We start from the raw sequence: 23,501 nt of genomic DNA on the forward strand, positions 1-23,501 counted from the left end.
GCTGAGTAGTTGTGGTGGATTGCATGGAAAGTGATGTACAACCAGTGGTGCAGCAGGTGCCAGATGAAGTACTGGAAGTCAAAGAGAAGAAGGTTTCCCGTCACACAGTGATGAGCTCCACTAGAGTTGGGACTTGGTCTGGCAGTGTCACCGGTGGTCTCCATGTCCACTGAGCCACACTTGCAGGAAGCACAAGGAGCATATGGTTATGCAGACTGATGCCAGCACAATGCAATAGCATGGAAGGTGTTGGCCGCCGGCTCGGCTGGATCTTGAACTCTGGACCCATGGCCATCTGTCCCCTATGATGTCACACGCCAGGATGGGGAGGCAGAACAGAAAGTATGAAGACACATTCAAAACAATGGGGAAAAGAGGAGACCTCAAAGAGTTCCTGTGATTGGGCCTGACACTATTCCAGAGAGGCTGAAGAGAGGAGTCATTTCCCAGGTCGATTCCCAGGCCTGAAAATGTATCTACTACTAGATCAATCCAGCTTTTGTAAAATAAAGAATGTAAATGGTGTTCATTCCCTTGTACTTAACGTGTAATAAATGTGAATGTGGAAGCCAGGTGCATTGACCAATAAAGACTGCTCCCTGAATGTCCAGTATCCACTAACATGGTTCTAAATTATTTATATTGTAACTCTTTTCATTCTCAGGTTATACAACAGTCAGGGATGTAATGTATATGACCAACCAATGTCTTGATTGTTAGTATGTGTGCAGGCCTACAGTAGTATTCCATTACATTTTTCCTTTGATTATTTTCACTAGCACACAAAATGCGTTATTATTATACATTGGGTTATTCAATTAATCACAGGGTAGAGATTATCCTCAGGTTCTGCTCATTAAATGTTTGTTAAAGTATTGTATGAGTTTTTATGGGTAAAGTCCTACCGTATAAAAAAAATCATAACAGCTGTGATGGAAACAGGAAATGTCTGTACAATTTCCCGGCAGATAATTTGTTTGTTCAACAATGGTGGGATATTTTTGTGTTGGTGAAATTAATTATGAGCAAATATTGATATAATAACCATCATATCAAAGTAAATTTGGTTTGATGTTTCAGGAGTCGTAGTCGGAGAACCATACAGTTTAGTAGGCTAAATATAAAATACGTTATTATGAACTTCACAGGGTTGTGAAAGTGCAAGGTTCTCTTGGTGCTCCTTTCCAATAAATATCGAGGGTTTTATTCTTGTAACATGATGATCGATGCTTGGTAGAGTTGAAAATGCGATGGAAACACATTGAACTTTTAATGTTTATTCTGTACATGAAAACTTAAGCGGAAAAGTACATTTTGTGTGCACTACGTCATTATGCATTGATATTATCCCCAACGGGTCAATTTTGTGGAAACACGCCACTGGTGGGAAAATGCACATATTATCAGATGCCGATTCTAGAATATTCACATGAAAATGTGTCAACAATTGGATGGACTGTATACATTCTATGCAGCAATTTATGGTGCGAGCTGTGTCTATCTCACTCCATACCAGAAGGGGGCAATAAAGTATAAGAATTGTCTTCACTGCCCATGCCAGAGGAAGGAAAAACAACGTCAGCCATTGGACTTTGGCTGCAGCTACTGTATCTACTGAATGCAACAAAGTAACATCAGCTTTACGGAAACAAACGTATAGCAAATAGCTACATGGAACGTTCACCGGTAAACAGCGTTGAGGTACTGTACTTTTTTAAAAGTTGTAATAGTGTTGTTGGGCTAACTCATTCAAAATAAGTGCCATATTTTGATATTTTAGCTGGTCATGGCTAGAAGGGATGCAGTTATTTGTCAAAGTGACGTCAAAAGTCGCGTCGAGGATTCTGTTTACATTTTAGATAACACTAACCCCTTTCTTAACCTTACCCCAGTTCTCCTAACCTGCTAAGTAGTCACTGCTGACATTAGCTGCATCCCATCTAGTCAAAACCATTTCACGTGTGTTATGATTTCGCTAGCTAGTAGTAGTAGGCCTACAGTACAGAAGATGGACACTGGAGGCTATTTCTAGTGAAATAGGTTAGTTTGATATACAGTGCATTCAGGAAGTATTCAGACCCCTTCACTTTTCCACATATTGTTACGTTACAGCCTTATTCTAAAATGTATTAACTAAAAAAAAATGTCATCAATCTACACACTACCCCATAATGACAAAGCGAAAACATACCTTATTTACATAAGTATTCAGACCATTTGCTATGAGACTCAGGTGAGTCCTGTTTCCATTGATCATCCTTGCTGTTTCTACAACTTGATTGGAGTCCACTTGTGGTAAATTCAATTGATTGGACATGATTTGGAAAGGCACACACCTGTCTTTATAAAGTCCCACAGTTGGCAGTGCATGAGGAGCAAAAACCAAGCCGTGAGGTCGAAGGAATTGTCCGTATAGCTCAGAGACAGGATTGTGTCAAGATACCAAAACATTTCTGCAACATTGAAGGTCCCCACGAACACAGTGGCCTCCATCACTCTTAAATGTAAGTAGTTTGGAACCACCAAGACTCTTCCTTGAGCTGGCTGCCCGGCCAAACTGAGCAATCAGGGGGGAAGGTTGTTGGTCAGCGAGGTCACCAAGAATTTGATGCACTCTGACAGAGTTCCTCTGTGGAGATGGGAGAAACTTCCAGGAGGACAAGCATCTCAGCAGCACTCCACCAATCAGTCCTTTATGGTAGACTGGCCAGACAGAAGCCACTCCTCAGTAAAAGGCACATGACAGCCCACTTGGAGTTTGCCAAAAGGCACCTAAAGACTCTCACACAATGAGAAACAAGATAATCTGGTCTGATGAAACCAAGATTGAACTCTTTGGCCTGAATGCTAAGTGTCACATCTGGAGGAAACCAGGAACCGCTCATCACCTGTCCAATACCATACCTACAGTGAAGCATGGTGGTAACCTGCTCAGGACCGCAGACTACGGCGAAGGTTCACCTTCCAACAGGGCAACAACCCAAACACACAGCCAAGACAAAGCAGGAGTGGCTTTGGGACTTGAACTTGATAGAACATCTCTGGAGATACGTGAAAATAGCTGTGCTGTGATGCTTCCCATCCAACCAATTGAATCTATTTTAGAATAAGGCTGTAATATAACAAAATGTGGAAATAGTCAAGGGGTGTGAATACTTTCTGAATGCACTGTATGTAGTTCATAAGGATGAATGACAGGATATTTGTGTCAATACACGAGTGAGAGACGGATTTATCTTATTGTGTCAATCACTGTATTATCTAATAACAAAATGTGGAAAAAGACAAGGTGTCTGTATACTTTCCGAATGCACTGTATATCTGATGTGACAAACTACATTTAGTATTTTCTTGTTTCAGTGATGGTCATTTCAGTGTTTCCTACTTTGAACTCCCTGCACGTTTTCATGAATGTCATAACAAGAGTTATTTTCTATAGGTATCACCAGAGAGCAATGGGGATTCTGTCTCTCTGTGTCACAATGAGGAAGAGAACAGGAATCAACCAGCACATGGTGGCCCTCAAGTCCAGCTGTGTCGTTTCTACTCACAGGGACGGCACTGTAACTTTGGGAGGAAGTGCCGCTTCCTCCATCAAAGAGGAGATTACACCACCCTCACCCAGGGGAAGGTAGATAACTGGACAAAGCAAAGGTCAGAACAGGAGAACCAAAGAGGGACAGGCCCTCACAGCCACCCTGGAATCACACTGCAGAATCCAGTGGTTGACAGCCATGGAGATGTAGGCCACAGGCTGCCCTCCAAACCAAGGGCTGCTCCAACCAGAGTTGAGAGGGCCAACAATCGCCGGCCCTGTCGCTATTTTCTGTCTGGGTGCTGCACCATGGAAGATAGATGTCACTACTGGCACCCACCACAGTTTCCCCTAGTTGACGACCAGCCTGTAGGAGACGGAGGCAGGCCCAGGGTGCCCCATGCCCCCCCTCCCAGTGCCCTTCAGGTGGTCAAACTGAGTGACCTGACTGACAATATCACCAAACAGCTACGGGACACTGAGATCAAGCAGCTGATAAAGCGTTTTCCTAAAGAACAGCTTATTGTGCAGGAACGGAGCGACGGCCAAGTCACCTTCTACCGAGCCACAGTACAGCCCACTGATCCAGACTGGGTAAACATTGTCTGCATTATTCCAATCCACAATACAAGGCCTCAAAGGCCATTGTCTTTTATTGTTTCTACTATGATATAGTTTTATGAACATCATAGGAATGTTACAACATGGAAAATTGTGCATAAAAACATGCTGACTCACTCCTTATACTGTTTTACAGCCTTTTGACTTGAAAGACGTTGACATAATGGTGAGCTTTCCGGAAAAGTACCCACAAGAGGTAAACTAAAATCTTTGACCTACAAATCTCATCTGTTTGATTATAATCCTATTGTGTCTAGAGCTAAGACTCAAGGTGTACATTTTTTTGTTATTTCTTTCTCCAGGTATTTACATTAGATATACCACTGGACCAGGACTTGCCATCAGTTATGGGAAGGTGAGAGAAACTTTATTTTATTTTCAATGGCTTTACAGTCGGAATATAATAACACTTTGATAAGTTTTGATACATTTTTCTCAATGTGTCAGTCCACATAGACATGTTGTAACACTCATCTCTATATATATATATATATATATATATATATATATCGGACGTTTACATACACTTAGGTTGGAGTCATTAAAACTTGTTTTTCAACCACTCCACAAATTTCTTGTTAACAAACTATAGTTTTGGCAAGTCGGTTAGGACATCTACTTTGTGCATGACACAAGTAATTTTTCCAACGAGTGTTTACAGACAGATTATTTCACTTACAAGTCACTGTATCACAATTCCAGTGGGTCAGAAGTTTACATACACTAAGTTGACTGTGCCTTTAAACAGCTTGGAAAATTCCCCAAAATGATGTCATGGCTTTAGAAGCTTCTGATAGGCTAATTGACATCATTTGAATCAATTGGAGGTGTACCTGTGGATGTATTTCAAGGCCTAACTTGAAACTCAGTGCCTCTTTGCTTGACCTCATGGGAAATGAGGCCTCAGAAAAAAAAATTGTAGACCTCCACAAGTCTGGTTCTTCCTTGGGAGAAATGTCCAAACACCTGAAGGTACCACGTTTATCTATACAAACAATAGTATGCAAGTATAAACACCATGGGACGACTCAGCCGTCATACCGCTCAGAAAGGAGATGCGTTCTGTCTCCTAGAGATGAACGTACTTTGGTGCGAAAAGTGCAAATCAATCCCAGAACAACAGCAAAGGACCTTGTGAAGATGCTGGAGGAAACAGATACAAAAGTATCTATATCCAAAGTAAAACGAGTCCAATATCGACATAACCTGAAAGGCCACTCCGCAAGGAAGAAACCACTGCTCCAAAACCGCCATAAAAATGCCAGACTACAGTTTGCAACTGCACATGGGACAAAGATCTTACATTTTGGAGAAAAAGTCCTCTGGTCTGATGAAACAAAAATATAACTGTTTGGCCATAATGACCATCGTTATGTTTGGAGGAAAAGGGGGAGGTTTGCACGCCGAAGAACACCATCCCAACCGTGAAGCATGGGGGAGCATTATGGTGTGGGGGTGCTTTGCTGCAGGAGGGACGAGTGTAATTCACAAAATGGATGGCATCATGAGGATGGAAAATTATGTGGATATATTGAAGCAACATCTCAAGACATCAGTCAGGAAGTTAAAGCTTGGTTGCTTTATGGACAATGACCCCAAGCATACTTCCAAAGTTGTGGCAAAATGGCTTAAGGACAACAAAGTCAAGGTGTTGGAGTGGCCAGCACAAAGCCACGATCTCAATCCTATAGAAAATATGTAGGCAGAACTGAAAAAGCATGTGCGAGCAAGGAGGCCTACAAGCTGACTCAGTTACACCAGCTCTGTCAGGAGGAATGAGACAAAATTCACCCAACTTATCGTGGGAAGCTTGTGGAAGGCTACCCAAAATGTTTGACCCAAGTTAAACACTTCAAAGGCAATGCTACCAAATACTATTCGAGTGCATGTAAACTTCTGACCAACTGGGAATGTGATGAAAGTAATATAATAAAAACAAAAGCTGAAATAAATCATTCTCTTTACTACTATTCTGACATTTCACATTCTTAAGTAAAGTGGTGATCCTAACTGACCTTAGACGGGACATCTTTTCTAGGATGAAAACTGAGTTTAAATGTATTTGGCTAAGGTGTATGTAAACTTCCGACTTCAACTGTGTGGTGTGTGGGTGTATGTATATGTCCCTTTTTCAGGACCCTGACTTTCAAAGATAATTTGTAAAAATCCAAATAACTTCACAGATCTTTATTGTAAAGGGTGTAAACACTGTTTCCCATGCTTGTTCAATGAACCATAAACAATTAATCAAATGCACCTGTGGAACGGTCGTAAAGGCACGAACAGCTTACAGACGGTAGGCAATCAATTAAGGTCACAGTTATTAAAACTTAGGACACTAAAAGAGGCCTTTCTACTGACTCTGAAAAACAACAAAAGAAAGATGCCCAGGGTCCCTGCTCATCTGTGTGAAAGTGCCTTAGGCATGCTGCAAGGAGGCATGAGGACTGCAGATGAGGCCAGGGCAATACATTTCAATGTCCGTACTGTGAGACGCTTAAAACAGTGCTACAGGGAGACAGGACGGACAGCTGAACATCCTCGCAGTGGCAGACCACGTGTAACAACACCTGCACAGGATCGGTACATCGAACATCACACCTGTGGGACAGGTGTTATAGTTTATGTATCCCAGTAATTGTGGCACAGAGATGCCGAAACGTTGGTGATTAACCCATGGGAGTTTATATATAGTGTGCACAACTCTTTTTATTTTATTTTTAAAAATAGGTTATAGTTTATTCGCTGTAATCAGCACCTCTACATACAATAATTGTCTCTGGGTGTGCGCCAGCTCATATTTTTTTATTCACATAGGTATGTTGAACAAGCCTCACTGGAATGGCTACAGGCTAAACATGCCACCAATCAGCTGATGGGTAAGGTGGAGCTGCTCTTCCGACCCTTCCTTCGCTGGTTGGATCGCAGCATGGAAAGACTGTTCACTGAGGGAGCCAGGCAGGTGAGACTGGTATTAAAACAGAGTTCCATTTATGTTAGTCTACTTAGTATGATATCCTTCTGGTAACCTCTGTTTTCCATGAGAGACTGTGGTAATGTTATGAATTCTCTGTATTGTATTAGTTTATTTCCTTAAAACTACTTAATAACAGCAGCGTTCTAATCCTTTCTCTCTTTTAAATCTCTCCTCAGCTGAAAAAAGACATGGAGATAGCAAAGGCCGGAATTCAGTTTGTGCCATACCAGCAGCTCCAGGCAACCGTGTGCAAAGAGCCTGCCGCTGATGACATGCCTGACCCTGTCCTCCACACTGCAACTGATGAGGAGAGCAGAGGAGGAGAAGATGAGGAGTGGAAAAAACTATTGTACCCTGGCTGTGATGATAATGATGATGATGATGATGGTGGTGTTAGTGATGAAGAGGACCAGGGGAAGGTGGAGAATATTAAGCTCAGTGAGCCCCGCAGAGGAACAGAGGTGAAGCTGCTGGGCCTGAGGCTGGGAGAGGGCACGGCGACCGTGGTCGCCACGCAGGTCACTGTGTGTCTGCAGTGCAGCAGGTGGAGCAGACAGACTGTCCTTCACTGATGCCATCTACTGTAGCCTACTCTGTATCTCACATTTTCCCCTTGTAATATTGCTTATAGGAGGAAAGATTCAACTTATCTGCAGTATTTTTTTTGTGTTGATCGGACTTGGACATGTGACATAATTGTGTGTCTGTCTGGCCTGTGTGTGTTGTTTGCAGGTGTAAGGTGACAGCAGACCTGACTCTAAATGGCAGGAACCCCTGCACGGCCCAGTGTGAGAAGTGTAACGCAGGGATCAGTGCTGCTTTCAGACCCAGCATGCTGCACCACTACAGTGACGTCCTGGGCTATCTGGACCTGGGCACTGCTGCTCCTGTGGACCTGGTCCTGCAGGACTGTGATTTGGTCATTGTCTGCCTCAACTGCTCCAAAGAGGGACCTGTGAAGGTCACCAACATTGCTCCATTCTTGTCTTATGATGATGAAAGTATTTATATCTGGGTGAAGTTTTTACCTAAGATGGTCTGTTCTGTTATTTGATTAGTCTGATTTTGTATATTATTTTGTCTGCAGAACCTTTTGTATGGCCAGAGCAAGGAGTTCAACTGTCAGCACTGTCACAGCAAACTCAGCATCCTGGTTGACAGCACACGATTCCAGTACATTCCGCCACGCAAAGAGAAAACCGGTCAGAAACATAGGCCTATAGTAGGATTTTAATGATGAAATATGGAAGAAAGTTAAACAGCTGGTTTGGCTATTCTGTCTGTAATACATAGTTGACTGTACTGTACAGGGCACAGTGACTCTTCACTGACCTATCGGCGTAACATAAGGGACCCTGCCATACAGATGGGGAAACCACTACCTGAGAAGGGATCCTGCAAACACTACAAACAGAGTCATCGCTGGCTCAGGTTTTTAGCCACCTCTTTCTCTTTAACATCATTTTGTGTTGCCAAAGTAAGCTTTGCTGATGAGTGACATCCCATGGGTGTGCTCTCAGGTTCTCATGCTGTGGCCGGGCCTACCCCTGTGACGTGTGTCATGACGAGGACCAGGACCACCCCATGGAGCTGGCCACCAGGATGATCTGTGGTCACTGCTGTAAAGAGCAGGTAAGCTGCCTGGATGGCTAGAGTAGTGCATCTCCATATGCTAGATTCCAACCCTAAACTGCTGTTGTCCTTACTTGTAGCCATACAGCAATGGGAAGCCCTGTGTCAGCTGTGGAGGCATGATGACGAGAGGAGCCTACACCAGTCACTGGGAGGGAGGACTGGGCTGCAGGAGCAAAGTCAAAATGAGCAGGTACTATACTGTACACGCACGCACACTGATGTCTAAACACAGCATCTTACTTTAAAAATAAAATACATTATATTTTTGTTCAAACCTGATGAAATTGTGCATTCATAAAACTATTTTCTCTCATTTACAGAAATGATAAACACAAGTATGCCAACACAAACAAAACAATTTCACGGAAAGCAGCCAGCGAAAATAAATAATCAGAGACAACATGTTAACGTTATGGCAGTGGTTGATCAGGCCTGCTCTGTGTGATTCAAGAGCAACCCTTCTATCAATGCCTTATTGATTTCTAATAAATCAACTATTGTAATGTTATCCAGCTGATGTGATTGGTGAGAAGTGTTAACATTGTTTTGAGGATTGAGCCCCGGTCCTGGAGTAGCACTCAGCCTTGTTGCCCTGGTGGGAACATGCAGCAGAACACTCTCCGGCACAGTACAAGTAACCCTGGTGCTTGTGTTCATTGTAATCACAGACACTCCCATTAAGTTTCTTATCTCTGTAACAGCCTCCCCAAGTGCCTTGTAAAATCAATGCAATGCCCTACATTTACAGTAGACTCTTTAGTGTTGCCACTTTTCCAATTCTCTCACAACTTAACCCACTCATCAATTAAGGATGAGTGCTATCCCACTGGGCACAATCGTCAGTTCAACGTTTAGTTTTGATTTACATTTGGTTGAGTTGTCAACTAATGAGGATTCAATGTAAAATCAACAAAAAATGTCACAGTGTAATTGGATTTAGGTATTTAAAAAATACAAAATTCCCTCACGTTGACTTTTTGCAAATCCGATCAGTTTTCCACGTTGATCTACGAGATCGGTGTTCCTAAACCGGGACAGTTGTTGCTCAATATTCGATAGTGTGACTAGAGTGACGTTGTAAACAACAGGGACATAGACATGTCTTCTGGCCAGAAAGCTTAAATTCTTGTTAATCTAACGGCAGTGTCCAATTTACAGAAGCTATTACAACAATAAAAATACCATGCTATTGTTTGAGGATCGTGCACAACAACAAAACATCATGGCAACTGGTTTGATATATTCACCTCTGAAGGTAAATAATGTACTTACATTCAGTAATCTTGCTCTGATTTGTCATCCTGAGGGTTCCAGAGATGGTGTAGTTTTGTTTGAAAAAAAGGTATTCAAATGTAGGAACTGGCTCCACCCCACACTGCTTCCATCTTGTGGACAACATCTAAATTACACCTAAAATCCTATCCTTGCTTTTCAAAGATGGAACAAAAAACATTTTTGAAAACACTTGTTTTTTTTGTTTGTATTATCTTTTACCAGATCTAATGTGTTATATTCTCCTACATTCATTTCACATTTCCACAAACGTCAAAGGGTTTCCTTTCAAATGGTATCAATAATTTGCATATTCGTTCTACTGGCAGTTAGATTTGGGCATGTCATTTTTGGTGAAAATTGAAAAAAAGGGTCCGAACCTTTTTAATGTCATCACATCATTATTTTTGTTGAAATGACGTGGAAACAATTATGATTCAACCAGTTTTTACCCAGTGGGATGTTCTGTTTCTCAGAACTGTGTTTTGTGTCTTTTAGGTGGGCAGGCTAGACAAAATCTTGGTAGTTTGACCATGGCATCTGGATAGAATAGCTGTGACAGGTTTGCTCCCTTGAACGTAATTAAGTAGCTCCACAAACCGATTATTAGGTAAGATTACATCAGGTTATGCTAAATAATGATTAAGTAAGATTACATGCGATTGGAATCTATGACTAAATAAACTCACTAATCTTCTAAAATAATTTAAGAGCACATGGCCAATGAACAGATGGAAAATAACAGATTTCATGGACTTAACTAATGCTATTGAGAATCAAAATGATGATTGACCATTTTTATATGAATAGGTCACCATGGTTGTCTCAAATTGAAATACAAATATGTAAGAAGTGAATGTTGTGGATATTATCAATTTAATAAATTCTACTAATTAAGATGCCTTGCAATTGAGTTTTAACTTGATAGGTAACATGTATAATTAACTCAAGCAGGGACCAAAGATCTGTATCTGGTACAATATGACTTACCATTTTGAATAAGCTGATTAACTCACTGGCCTTTTGGGATAAACTGCCAGTGGGAGGACAGTGTTGCAGGCACGAACTTGGAACTGGTCAGTGCCGAAAGGTTTGTGTGTGTTCCGGAAGATTAACAAAATCCACCAGAAAAGGACTTATTGTTGAAATTGTATGTAACAAAAAAATTACAAAAAAACAGCTGTCTCATTGATGTGAGAGCCAAGTCCTTAGCTCAGCACTATATAAAGGGAGAATGTCTTCTCTCTGCACATTACAGCCACAGGCATCCAGAGTAACCAGGATGTTGAACATTAGCAAGATTCAGTTGCCTTTGCAGCTTCCTACCTTCTCCAGATCCTCCGATAGGCTTCTTCAGCCTCTATGGGACTATTTCCTTTTCAACCACTACTTTCTCATCTCCTCTCCCTTCTTCCCTGTCATACTCTGCTTCTCCAGTTACTTCTTCTCCAGTCTCCCCTTTGCTGTACTAGACCTCCTGGGAGACATGGTCCCCTCCATTCACCACTACAAGATCCAGCAAGAGAGACGTCCAACCATGGGGATGATGGCAAAGAGCTTCGGAAGGGCTGTTTATAACCACTTGATCTTTGTTCTGCCTGCTGTGCTGACTCAGACCTGCTTTATGCCTTCAGTGGCGCTGCCTTCCAGTGCTCCAACTGTGGTAGAGGTTCTCATTGATGGACTTGCTGCCCTTCTTCTTTTTGACACCCAGTATTATATGTGGCACTTTGTGCACCACAAGCATCCACAACTGTATCGGTGGGTCCATGCCATCCACCACGAATACATGGCACCCTTTTCCTGGAACACCCAGCAACTCAGCATTCCAGAACTGATAACAGTGGGATTCTGGAGCAACCTGGACCCCATCCTGCTGAAATGCCACCCTTTTACTACCTGGTGCGTCACCATCATCAGTATCTGGATGTCAGTGGAGGACCACATAGGCTATGACCTGCCATGGGGTCTCAACCACCTGGTACCATTTGGTCTGTTAGGAGGAGCACCAGCTCATGACATGCACCACCAGAAGCCCAACAGTAACTATGCACCTTTCTTCAGCCACTGGGACAGGCTATTTGGCACTGCCATCCTGCCAGGGAAAATAACTGAGAAGAAAGTTATGTATTCACTGTAAATGGGACCATTCAGTATAATTTTGATTACCCTCATGCTTCCATGTTAATTAGAATAAATGTATTTGTTTTTATTAGTAATTTACCGACATCAATTGTATTAAAATGTACTAAACGTTATTACACGTGTAAAGTTTTTCTAAATGGATTAATCTTATGACAATAATGGGTAGAATAAGAGCAAAAGTAATGGTCCTTAGTAATACATAGTCAGAGGGTACAACTATACAGCAAACTCCAAGTGTAACTTTTGCCCCAGAGGATGGAAGCAAACCATTTTTTTAATCACATTTTGTCATGCATGATTCAGCAAATGACATTCTACACCATGCAGCATAAATTTGCTAATTCTTACATAAAAGATTATTTCGGTCTTTGAAGAGGTACAGCTTAGTCAGGATGTTCCTGTTTTCCTCTGTTTAGAAGGTTTTAGGAGATTTCTAATCAACAAATCCACTGTTTGTTTGCCAGGGTCAAGGTTGAAGTACAGGACAAGAACATTTGAGCCAATTAGAGAAAGGTGCTGTTAATCCATAGCTACAGTGCCTTGCGAAAGTATTCGGCCCCCTTGAACTTTGCGACCTTTTGCCACATTTCAGGCTTCAAACATAAAGATATAAAACTGTATTTTTGTGAAGAATCAACAACAAGTGGGACACAATCATGAAGTGGAACGACATTTATTGGATATTTCAAACTTTTTTAACAAATCAAAAACTGAAAAATTGGGCGTGCAAAATTATTCAGCCCCTTTTCTTTCAGTGCAGCAAACTCTCTCCAGAAGTTCAGTGAGGATCTCTGAATGATCCAATGTTGACCTAAATGACTAATGAGGATAAATACAATCCACCTGTGTGTAATCAAGTCTCCGTATAAATGCACCTGCACTGTGATAGTCTCAGAGGTCCGTTAAAAGCGCAGAGAGCATCATGAAGAACAAGGAACACACCAGGCAGGTCCGAGATACTGTTGTGAAGAAGTTTAAAGCCGGATTTGGATACAAAAAGATTTCCCAAGCTTTAAATATCCCAAGGAGCACTGTGCACGCGATAATATTGAAATGGAAGGAGTATCAGACCACTGCAAATCTACCAAGACCTGGCCATCCCTCTAAACTTTCAGCTCATACAAGGAGAAGACTGATCAGAGATGCAGCCAAGAGGCCCATGATCACTCTGGATGAACTGCAAAGATCTACAGCTGAGGTGGGAGACTCTGTCCATAGGACAACAATCAGTCGTATATTGCACAAATCTGGCCTTTATGGAAGAGTGGCAAGAAAGCCATTTCTTAAAGATATCCATAAAAAGTGTTGTTTAAAGTTTGCCACAAGCCACCTGGGAGACACACCAAACATGTGGAAGAAGGTGCTCTGGTCAGATGAAACCAAAATTGAACTTTTTGGCAACAATGCAAAACGTTATGTTTGGTGTAAAAGCAACACAGCTGAACACACCATCCCCACTGTCACACATGGTGGTGGCAGCATCATGGTTTGGGCCTGCTTTTCTTCAGCAGGGACAGGGAAGATGGTTAACATTGATGGGAAGATGGATGGAGCCAAATACAGGACCAGTCTGGAAGAAAACCTGATGGAGTCTGCAAAAGACCTGACACTGGGACGGAGATTTGTCTTCCAACAAGACAATGATCCAAAACATAAAGCAAAATCTACAATGGAATGGTTCAAAAATAAACATATCCAGGTGTTAGAATGGTCAAGTCAAAGTCCAGACCTAAATCCAATCGAGAATCTGTGGAAAGAACTGAAAACTGCTGTTCACAAATGCTCTCCATCCAACCTCACTGAGCTCGAGCTGTTTTGCAAGGAGGAATGGGAAAAAATGTCAGTCTCTCGATGTGCAAAACTGATAGACATACCCCAAGCGACTTACAGCTGTAATCGCAGCAAAAGGTGGCGCTACAAAGTATTAACTTAAGGGGGCTGAATACTTTCGCAAGGCACTGTATGTGACATAACTTGGTTAAACCAAAAATCTAGTATGATATAATTTATAGAGCCATATAAACTGGCATAGCTCTTTGGGTGATCTAAAAAGACAGTTCCAAAGCATCCAAATAAATGGACTACTCTAGATTTGATTTATTTTACTAGGTAAGTCAGTTAAGAATGTTTATTTTCAATGAGGAACAGTGGGTTAACTGCCTTGTTCTGTGGCAGAACGACAGATTTGTACCTTGTCAGCTCAAGGGTTTGATCTTCCAACCTTTCTGTTACTAGTCCTACATTCAAACCACTAGGCTACCTGGCTACACTAGGCTACCAGAATAAAATAAATGGACCACTCTACATGAATTGATAAGGGAAGGAGAATAAAATAAATGTAATATGGCATCCTGTTACTCTGTAGCCTACACCATTTTCAGATCACATAGGACCTGGAGCGGAAGCCTTAAGGTCAGGGAGGTACTGATAAGGGAATGGGGACTCTATTTTTAGACTGGGTTAGCACAAAGACTTGTCCACTGCCATCTACGTTTAGTCTGAATGAATGACAGAGAGTGGATTTTGCTCCAATGTCTCCCTAGGAACAAAGTCAAGGCAATCTGAAAAGCACAGGGTGATAATACAAAGCCTATGGGCTTGCTGGTCATTAATGAGAAACCACTGAGATGGAATAGAACTCCACAAGGAAAACATGTTCGCTTTCTAAATGCTTTAGGAATATTCAAGAAAATAAATGTCAGTGTTGCCCTCATCAAAATCGACATTTTACTCTTTGAAATGAGCCCATATTTCTCTTAATCTCCTGGTTTGGCAATTACAGTAGCATCAGCAGGCATACGATGACATTTATGTAATTGATAAGACAAAGTGTTACAATTAGCAGGCAGCAAAGCCTAACTTGGGAAGTGGTCACACGTCAGGCTAAAACGATGAAGCATCAAACACCTCTGAAATAGTCTCAGCAGTCAGATGGAATTATCCTGCTTACGTCAGGGACCATTAACTAGATTCAGCCGCAGGCCAATTCATTGCACATCCCCACAGACCCACTGCTTGGAGGATTGAAGCCACAACTGACATTTTGTATTGTGCTGTATTCTCACTGAAAACGGCTAACAAAATCCCTGACCATCCTATTGTACAGGGTAGTGCATGTTTCAATAAACAGTCATCCATGATTCTTAAATGTCAGTGTATGGTTTTGAATTGTGAATTTAATGGATTATACATTGCACCCACAATGTTAGACTAGTATAGAAATAAAAGCAATAATCAATGCGTATTGACAAATATAAAATATTACAAACTAAGAAATTGAGCAGTCATGCAGTGTCACTTTAATCTATGCTTTGTGTAAAGACTGCTTAGTATACTAAACCAATGGGGAAAACCCCAATAGAAACATCTTGCATTGGCCTCCTAAGGACAAAAATAAACTGGATAAAGAATATTTATATTGTACTAATTAATAGACCGATTGTTACAGATTTACCCCAAAACCCTGCCAGACTACTCTCTAATAAGTTTGCAGTCTTATATAATTTTGTGAAACATTAACAGCTAAATATGATCTATTTTGATTCATACCAAAAGGGCAACCTCAATGCAGCCTCTGAAATACATTGAGACACACAAAGACACTTAAAATGAATGTACTTGTCTCAGACAATGTAAACATATCATACAAGGCATTCTCTTAATTTTATTGACCTGAACCAAAGGCGTTAAAATAAAAAGTCATCAATGTATACTCTTGTTTAGATACTGTACAAACATGTTAGCAATGTGTCCAATATTCTCTGTCGGGTGCATCTTGGTGTAGCTGATGAACTGGCGTCGTAGTTTCCGGAGCTCTGCCATGTTTAGACTTCTGGTCAGTTCTATGTTTGACATCAGGTTAAGGAAACACAGTGATAAACACTCATGAATTCTCTGATGTGTCAGAGCTGAAAGCAAGGTTACAGTATCGAATACATTTGGCTTCGGCCCCCTTATGTCCCGAAACCACAATTTGAAGAGATGAATGTATGCTTTCAGAAGGCTGTGCAGAAACGTCATCTCTCTGAAGACAATCAATATTCAACTCACATTTTGTAGTTCAAGACTCCACTAGCACTACTTTGCCTGTGCTATGTTGTTCAAAGTGAGCTGCAGGGGGAACAACAAAGTACTGGTTTCTGAGTCTGCTTCGGAATCCTGATAAAAGCCAGTCGCCATGCTTCCAATGATTTGGTCCCCGTCTCAAACATCCTATGTGTTTGATGGCGATACCTTTCTGGTGGCTCAGTTGCTGCGCCACCAACTGCATCAAATGAAAGATACTCTTTGATGGATGTCCATTTATCCACAGCCCCATGCTAAGAGATCCAGTTATTTGATACAAGATGACATTAACCCCTGTTGGTGCTAGACTGTTGTGAGGTGGTGATTAAAATAAAAAGAATACGTCCATGAGAGACTGTCAAATAAATAATACTAAAATAATACTTTTTAGAAGGAGGAGGGGGGTATATGTGAGCAACATGCAAAATGTGGCAAAGGATATCTTTTCTGTAGCTCCTGGAACAGCAATGAGATCCCCTGGAACACTTGTCTTCTGGGAGTTGAGAATTGCCTGGTACAAACAGAAAGAGTCAATATACATTCTTCCAACAGACAGCATTGCAGACAGTATTTAATAACACAACTGAAGCAAAAATGGTTATGCATTAAAAATAATACATTCAACAAATGATCCTGAAAGAAAAACAGAGAAACAGAAGAAAACAGCAGGGGGGTGACCAATGCAGGGATTGACAAAACAATAAAGGAAGTTACTGATAAATATGAAGGCTCTCACCATCAACACATCTTGTGTGACTTTGTCCAGCTCATACAAGAAGTTTGTAGATGACAGTGGTTGCTGCAACAGATGGATGAAAAACTTCACTTAAAACCTGAAACTACCAACTGCATGCAGAAACATTAGAGCAAGTTCATTAGAACGTGCGTTGAAGATGTCGTTCCCATAGCAACGATTAAAATATTCCCTAACCAGAAACCGTGGATTGATGGCAGCATTTGTGTGTAACTGAAAGCGCGAACCACTGCTTTTAATCAGGGCAAGGTGTCTGGTAACATGACCGAATACAAACAGTGCAGCTATTCCCTCTGCAAGGCTATCAAACAAGCTAAGCGTCAGTACAGAGACAAAGTAGAATCTCAATTCAACGGCTCAGACACAAGAGGCATGTGGCAGGGTCTACAGTCAATCACGGACTACAGGAAGAAATCCAGCCCAGTCACGGACCAGGATGTCTTGCTCCCAGGCAGACTAAATAATTTTTTTGCCCGCTTTGAGGACAATACAGTGCCACTGACACGGCCTGCAACGAAAACATGCGGTCTCTCCTTCACTGCAGCCGAGGTGAGTAAAACATTTAAACGTGTTAACCCTCGCAAGGCTGCAGGCCCAGACGGCATCCCCAGCCGCGCACTCAGAGCATGCGCAGACCAGCTGGCCGGTGTGTTTACGGACATATTCAATCAATCCCTATACCAGTCTGCTGTTCCCACATGCTTCAAGAGGGCCACCATTGTTCCTGTTCCCAAGAAAGCTAAGGTAACTGAGCTAAACGACTACCGCCCCGTAGCACTCACATCCGTCATCATGAAGTGCTTTGAGAGACTAGTCAAGGACCATATCACCTCCACCCTACCTGACACCCTAGACCCACTCCAATTTGCTTACCGCCCAAATAGGTCCACAGACGATGCAATCTCAACCACACTGCACACTGCCCTAACCCATCTGGACAAGAGGAATACCTATGTGAGAATGCTGTTCATCGACTACAGCTCGGCATTCAACACCATAGTACCCTCCAAGCTCGTCATCAAGCTCGAGACCCTGGGTCTCGACCCCGCCCTGTGCAACTGGGTACTGGACTTCCTGACGGGCCGCCCCCAGGTGGTGAGGGTAGGCAACAACATCTCCTCCCCGCTGATCCTCAACACTGGGGCCCCACAAGGGTGCGTTCTGAGCCCTCTCCTGTACTCCCTGTTCACCCACGACTGCGTGGCCACGCACGCCTCCAACTCAATCATCAAGTTTGCGGACGACACAACAGTGGTAGGCTTGATTACCAACAACGACGAGATGGCCTACAGGGAGGAGGTGAGGGCCCTCGGAGTGTGGTGTCAGGAAAATAACCTCACACTCAACGTCAACAAAACTAAGGAGATGATTGTGGACTTCAGGAAACAGCAGAGGGAACACCCCCCTATCCACATCGATGGAACAGTAGTGGAGAGGGTAGCAAGTTTTAAGTTCCTCGGCATACACATCACAGACAAACTGAATTGGTCCACTCACACAGACAGCATCGTGAAGAAGGCGCAGGAGGCTGAAGAAATTCGGCTTGTCACCAAAAGCACTCACAAACTTCTACAGATGCACAATCGAGAGCATCCTGTCGGGCTGTATCACCGCCTGGTACGGCAACTGCTCCGCCCTCAACCGTAAGGCTCTCCAGAGGGTAGTGAGGTCTGCACAATGCATCACCGGGGGCAAACTACCTGCCCTCCAGGACACCTACACCACCCGATGTTACAGGAAGGCCATAAAGATCATCAAGGACATCAACCACCCGAGCCACTGCCTGTTCACCCCGCTATCATCCAGAAGGCGAGGTCAGTACAGGTGCATCAAAGCTGGGACCGAGAGACTGAAAAACAGCTTCTATCTCAAGGCCATCAGACTGTTAAACAGCCACCACTAACATTGAGTGGCTGCTGCCAACACACTGACTCAACTCCAGCCACTTTAATAATGGGAATTGATAGGAAATGTAAATATATCACTAGCCACTTTAAACAATGCTACCTTATATAATGTTACTTACCCTACATTATTCATCCCACATGCATACGTATGTATATACTGTACTCTATATCATCGACTGCATCCTTATGTAATACATGTATCACTAGCCACTTTAACTATGCCACTTTGTTTACATACTCATCTCATATGTATATACTGTACTCGATATCATCTACTGTATCTTGCCTATGCTGCTCTGTACCATCACTCATTCATATATCCTTATGTACATATTCTTTATCCCCTTACACTGTGTATAAGACAGTAGTTTTGGAATTGTTAGTTAGATTACTTGTTGGTTATTACTGCATTGTCGGAACTAGAAGCACAAGCATTTCGCTACACTCGCATTAACATCTGCTAACCATGTGTATGTGACAAATAAATTTTGATTTGATTTTGATTTGATTTTACTTTGTGATTTATGCATGTAAACAAGTTTCTTACACTCTGTGTCGACTGGTTAGGAGGGGGTGCTTTCCTTTTGAAGATGGCATCAGAGATAGCTTCAAATGGAAGTGTGTCTTCTTTCTGAATGGTGAAAAGTGGGCTGTCCCATCTGTTCCTGGAGTCTGGAGTTTCAAATCTCAGCACCAGCGCATCTAGGCTGTGAAAGCAAAAGCAGAACCAAAGACCATGAGTCTGCAAGTCACTTTAGCAAATGGAATTTCATTCATGCATCTAATTGAAGCCTATGCCATTTTCATTGTGCATATAATTGTGATAATGTAAATGACTAAAATGTCATTGTAAATCAGGGCTCCCGAGTGGTGCAGCGGTCTAAGGCACTGCATCTCTGGCAACCCTAGTTCGATTCCAGGCTGTATCACAACCGGCTGTGATTGGAAGTCCCACAGGGCAGCGCACAATTGGCCCAGCGTTGTCCGGGTTTGGCCATCATTGTAATTAAGAATTTGTTCTTAACTGACTTGCCTAGTTAAATAAAGGTTACAAATGCAATGTATTGATAAGAGATTGTGATTTATTTTATTGATTATGTATTTCTTTATTTCCTTTTGTTTCCATAAAAACCTATTTAGGGACAGGTGTTGAAAATGTGCATAAACTACAAAACACTATAGTGCAATGCATCAGACAATTGTTTATTCAATTTGTCAATGTGTTTCTCTAACAAATAGAAATACATTAAATGTTGCCAATTTAGGCAATAACACAACATGAGCAAGAATTAGGCATCAATGGTATCTTAAAACGTTTACAAAAAGTAGTCTGCATTTGTTCAAATGTGGAGATGGCCATGTTGTTTAGACATACAATGACTCATTGAGAACAAGGCGGGTCTTTGAACAGTACTGTTGTTAGCTCTTATAAATCCAGTGAGCAAAATAAAAATTGTCCAAGGGAAAGTAATTTGGTCTACTTACATCTCCTGAGTGTACTGCTCTTCAACATCCCTTTCTGTGTTCCATGTTGAGCTCACTTCGGCTGACGTCAAACAGTAAACCTTCATGAATAAATGTGATACATTTAAGAGGTAAATCTCAGTGTCACCGAGAAAACAAATCTCATGAATTAAAGAAAGCATATTTTGAATGGTAGCGTACACCTAAACTACATAAGCACTGTACGCCATGGTGCTCCTAAATTTGAAACAGAGTGCAAACTCCACCCACCCATAATGGCTAGTCTACCCCAAGGGGTATCATGCACAGCCACTGTTAAAATCATGTTTTCCATCAACAACATATTACATACCAGACAGTGAGGCGTCTGTGTGTGTTTGATCAGACAAAAAAGTTCATATCTGTAGCCTAATGGATTACAATAGAAGAAACACAAATTTAAAGATGTTTAGGTTAGGTAGAAAGCACCTTATTGCCATTGCCACTCACACACTTTTATTTGCAATATCGATCAAAATCAATTATAAAAAACAAATTGAGAACTTTTACCTTTGATATAGTTCAATGAATCCAGAATTACAATATCCTCTTTGTTGATTCTCCTAATGCAATAAACCAACATTTTTTATGAATTCTTATCTGTAACTTCAAAACAAATCAAATTTGATTCTGGAAATAGAGGCAGCAACGTTACACAATCTATGAGCAGTACACTCACCTCTCTGCTTCAGCTCTTAGAGATCCTCTTACATTTTTCTCATTCTGAGAATCTGTGACACATATATCAACAATGTTAATATGTGAGCTGGAACTACAATCAATATCCTATTTATTGGCTATCGCTTCACGGTTGTTAATACATAAGGGGAGGAATTTATGGGGCAATATTGGCACATGCTGCGTTCACGTGCTAGTTGGAACTAGGAAACTCAGAAATGACCGAAGTGCTAACTGGTTGTAGACTGAACATAAATATAAACGCAACATGTCAAGTGTTGGTCCCATGTTTCATGAGCTGAAGTAAAAATCACAGAAATGTTCTATACACACAAAAAGCTTATTTCTCTCAAATTGTGTGCACAAATTTGTTTACATCCCTGTTAGTGAGCATTTTTCCTTTGCTAAGATAATCCATCCACCTAACAGGTGTGGCATATCAAGAAGCTGATTAAACAGCATGATCCTTACACACGTGCACCTTGTGATGGGGACAATAAACGGACACTAAAATGTGGAGTTGTCACACACAACCCAATGCCACAGATGTCTCAAATTGAGGGAGTGTGCAATTGGCATGCTGATTGCAGGAATGTCCACCAGAGTTGATGCCAGAGAATTGAATGTTAATTGCTCTACCATAAGCTGCCTCCAACATTGTTTTAGAACATTTGGCAGTACGTCCAACTGCATCACAACCGCAGACCACGTCAGCCCAGGACCTCCACATCCTGCTTCTTCACCTGCAGGATAGTCATAGACGAGCCACCCGGACAGCTGATGAAACTGTGGGTTTGCACAACCAATGAATTTCTGCATAAACTGTCATAGGAAGATCCTCTGCGTGTTCGTCGTCCTCACCAGAGTCTTGACCTGACTGCAGTTTGGCGTCGTAACCTACTTCAATGGACAAATGTTAACCTTTGATGGCCACTGGCATGCTGGAAGTGCGTTTTTCACAGATTAATCCCGGCATCAACCAGGCAGATGGCAGACAGCATCGTGTAGGCGAGCGGTTTGCCCTATAGTGGCTATGGGCAGGCATATGCTACGGACAATGAACACAATATTACCAATGGCAATTTGAATGCATTGTCATGCCATTAATTCGCCGCCATCACCTCATGTTTCAGCATGACAATGCACGGCCCCATGTCGCCAGGATTGGTACACAATTCCTGGAAGCTGAAAATGTCCTTTCTTCCATGGCCTGCATACTCAGACATGTCACTCATTGAGCATGTTTGGGATGCTCTGGATTGATGTGTACGACAGTGTTCCAGTTACAGCCAATATCCAGCAACTGGGACAACATTCCACAGGCCGCAATCAACAGCCTGATCAACTGTATTTTCGAAGGAGATGTGTCGTGTTGCATGAGGTATATGGTGGTCACACCAGATAGACTCGTTTTCAGATACGTTAGCTAGCTATGCTAGAACAGCAAGTTAGTTATATTTCTATCATCTCGGGAAGTCGATACAGAAAGGAGTGTAGGCTACATGCATGGCAACAGCAACATTGCCCAGAACAAAGTGGTTGGGCAGTGGAGACTGCTGAGGGGAGGACAGCTCATGTCTGAAACGGAGCCAATGGAATGGCATCAAAAACATGGAAGCCGTGTATTTGATACCATTCCGCTCCAAACGAGCCCGTTCTCCTTAATTTAAGGTGCCACCAACCTCTTGTGGTTGAAAGGCATATGTGAGCTAGCTACTGTTTGCTAAGACGTTTAGCTAGCTAACAACTGTAGCAAGCTAATCAGCTAACTTTCAGCATACCTGCGTATACAGCGTTCTTCTCAATTCCCAAAGTTCCATCTCCTACATTGTGAACCTTTCTCTCTGTATTCTGTTCAAAGTATCCCTGTAATTCCACCGCTCTTCGTGTTTTGCCACTACATGGAAAACCACACATTACTATGAGCGGCATAATGCTAAAAACACATGCAGCTAGCTAGGCATAAACCCGGAAGTAGTATCCGGAAGTTAGCCAACCCCATTATGAAGAAAAAAAAACTATTTCTACAAAGTATATTCTTAAAACCTGATATAAAACCTAACCGCAATCCCACTGCTAACCATATGCCTAATCCTAGCCTTAAATTAAGACAAAAAAAGCGAATTTTTGTTTTCGATCATTTTTACGACAGCAATGTTGACTTTGTGGCTGTTCTATCTACTATTGTTTTTTTCTCGCCTTCCACAATCTTGGGTGTGAAGCCGGGGGTGAAGGTATCGTCGGTCAGGTATGGTGTCCCGGTGTTGTGCCGAAGTGCTCCCCCTTCGCGTGAACGCCTGCAAAATAAATAGCGGTGGTACGCCATACCGGTAAAACATGGACCTGTCACAATCATTCAAACAAAATGTCAAGAAAACTGGGCTATAACACCATTATTTATGCCTATCA

General features: G+C 42.0%; 3 protein-coding genes across 3 annotated transcripts; 2 read left to right on the forward strand and 1 right to left on the reverse strand.

The window, feature by feature from the left end:
• Positions 1 to 1,457: 1,457 nt before the first annotated feature.
• Positions 1,458 to 10,937, forward strand: si:dkey-24l11.2 (ZnF_C3H1 and zf-CHY domain-containing protein). The gene is made up of 12 exons (XM_021571245.3): positions 1,458 to 1,701; positions 3,440 to 4,129; positions 4,293 to 4,352; positions 4,459 to 4,511; positions 6,974 to 7,118; positions 7,310 to 7,677; positions 7,866 to 8,094; positions 8,221 to 8,335; positions 8,444 to 8,564; positions 8,654 to 8,765; positions 8,846 to 8,958; positions 9,089 to 10,937. The coding sequence occupies exons 1-12, from the start codon at positions 1,672 to 1,674 to the stop codon at positions 9,156 to 9,158; spliced, it is 2,106 nt and encodes a 701-aa protein (XP_021426920.3). The 5' UTR covers positions 1,458 to 1,671; the 3' UTR covers positions 9,159 to 10,937.
• Positions 10,938 to 11,274: 337 nt separating this feature from the next.
• LOC110495809 (cholesterol 25-hydroxylase-like protein 1, member 1) lies at positions 11,275 to 12,298 on the forward strand. Its single transcript, XM_021571258.3, has one exon. It carries the CDS (start codon positions 11,275 to 11,277, stop codon positions 12,178 to 12,180), a length of 906 nt encoding a protein of 301 aa, XP_021426933.1. The 3' UTR covers positions 12,181 to 12,298.
• A 3,045-nt stretch (positions 12,299 to 15,343) lies between these two features.
• On the reverse strand, positions 15,344 to 23,086 carry kti12 (KTI12 chromatin associated homolog). Its single transcript, XM_090206794.1, has 9 exons — positions 22,874 to 23,086; positions 21,094 to 21,145; positions 20,925 to 20,977; positions 20,728 to 20,783; positions 20,397 to 20,476; positions 19,459 to 19,618; positions 16,987 to 17,049; positions 16,690 to 16,761; positions 15,344 to 16,028 (listed from the first exon to the last, which is right to left on the reverse strand). The coding sequence occupies exons 1-9, from the start codon at positions 23,022 to 23,024 to the stop codon at positions 15,888 to 15,890; spliced, it is 828 nt and encodes a 275-aa protein (XP_090062920.1). The 5' UTR covers positions 23,025 to 23,086; the 3' UTR covers positions 15,344 to 15,887.
• Positions 23,087 to 23,501: the final 415 nt, after the last annotated feature.

Source organism: Oncorhynchus mykiss, chromosome 2 (assembly GCF_057628025.1).
Source record: "Oncorhynchus mykiss isolate SJ-2025 chromosome 2, ASM5762802v1, whole genome shotgun sequence".
In the NCBI taxonomy this organism is placed as follows: Eukaryota; Metazoa; Chordata; class Actinopteri; order Salmoniformes; family Salmonidae; genus Oncorhynchus; species Oncorhynchus mykiss.

Coding starts and splice junctions, on each gene's coding strand:
- si:dkey-24l11.2 (XM_021571245.3), top strand. CDS start 1,672: ATGGAACGTTCACCGGTAAACAGCGTTGAG. Junction 1,702..3,439: donor CACCGGTAAACAGCGTTGAG/GTACTGTACTTT, acceptor TATTTTCTATAG/GTATCACCAGAGAGCAATGG. Junction 8,766..8,845: donor GTCACTGCTGTAAAGAGCAG/GTAAGCTGCCTG, acceptor CCTTACTTGTAG/CCATACAGCAATGGGAAGCC.
- LOC110495809 (XM_021571258.3), top strand. CDS start 11,275: ATGTCTTCTCTCTGCACATTACAGCCACAGGCATCCAGAGTAACCAGG.
- kti12 (XM_090206794.1), bottom strand. CDS start 23,024: ATGCCGCTCATAGTAATGTGTGGTTTTCCATGTAGTGGCAAAACACGA. Junction 20,784..20,924: donor TTCATTGAACTATATCAAAG/GTAAAAGTTCTC, acceptor GTAATCCATTAG/GCTACAGATATGAACTTTTT. Junction 19,619..20,396: donor GAGCAGTACACTCAGGAGAT/GTAAGTAGACCA, acceptor TTGCTTTCACAG/CCTAGATGCGCTGGTGCTGA.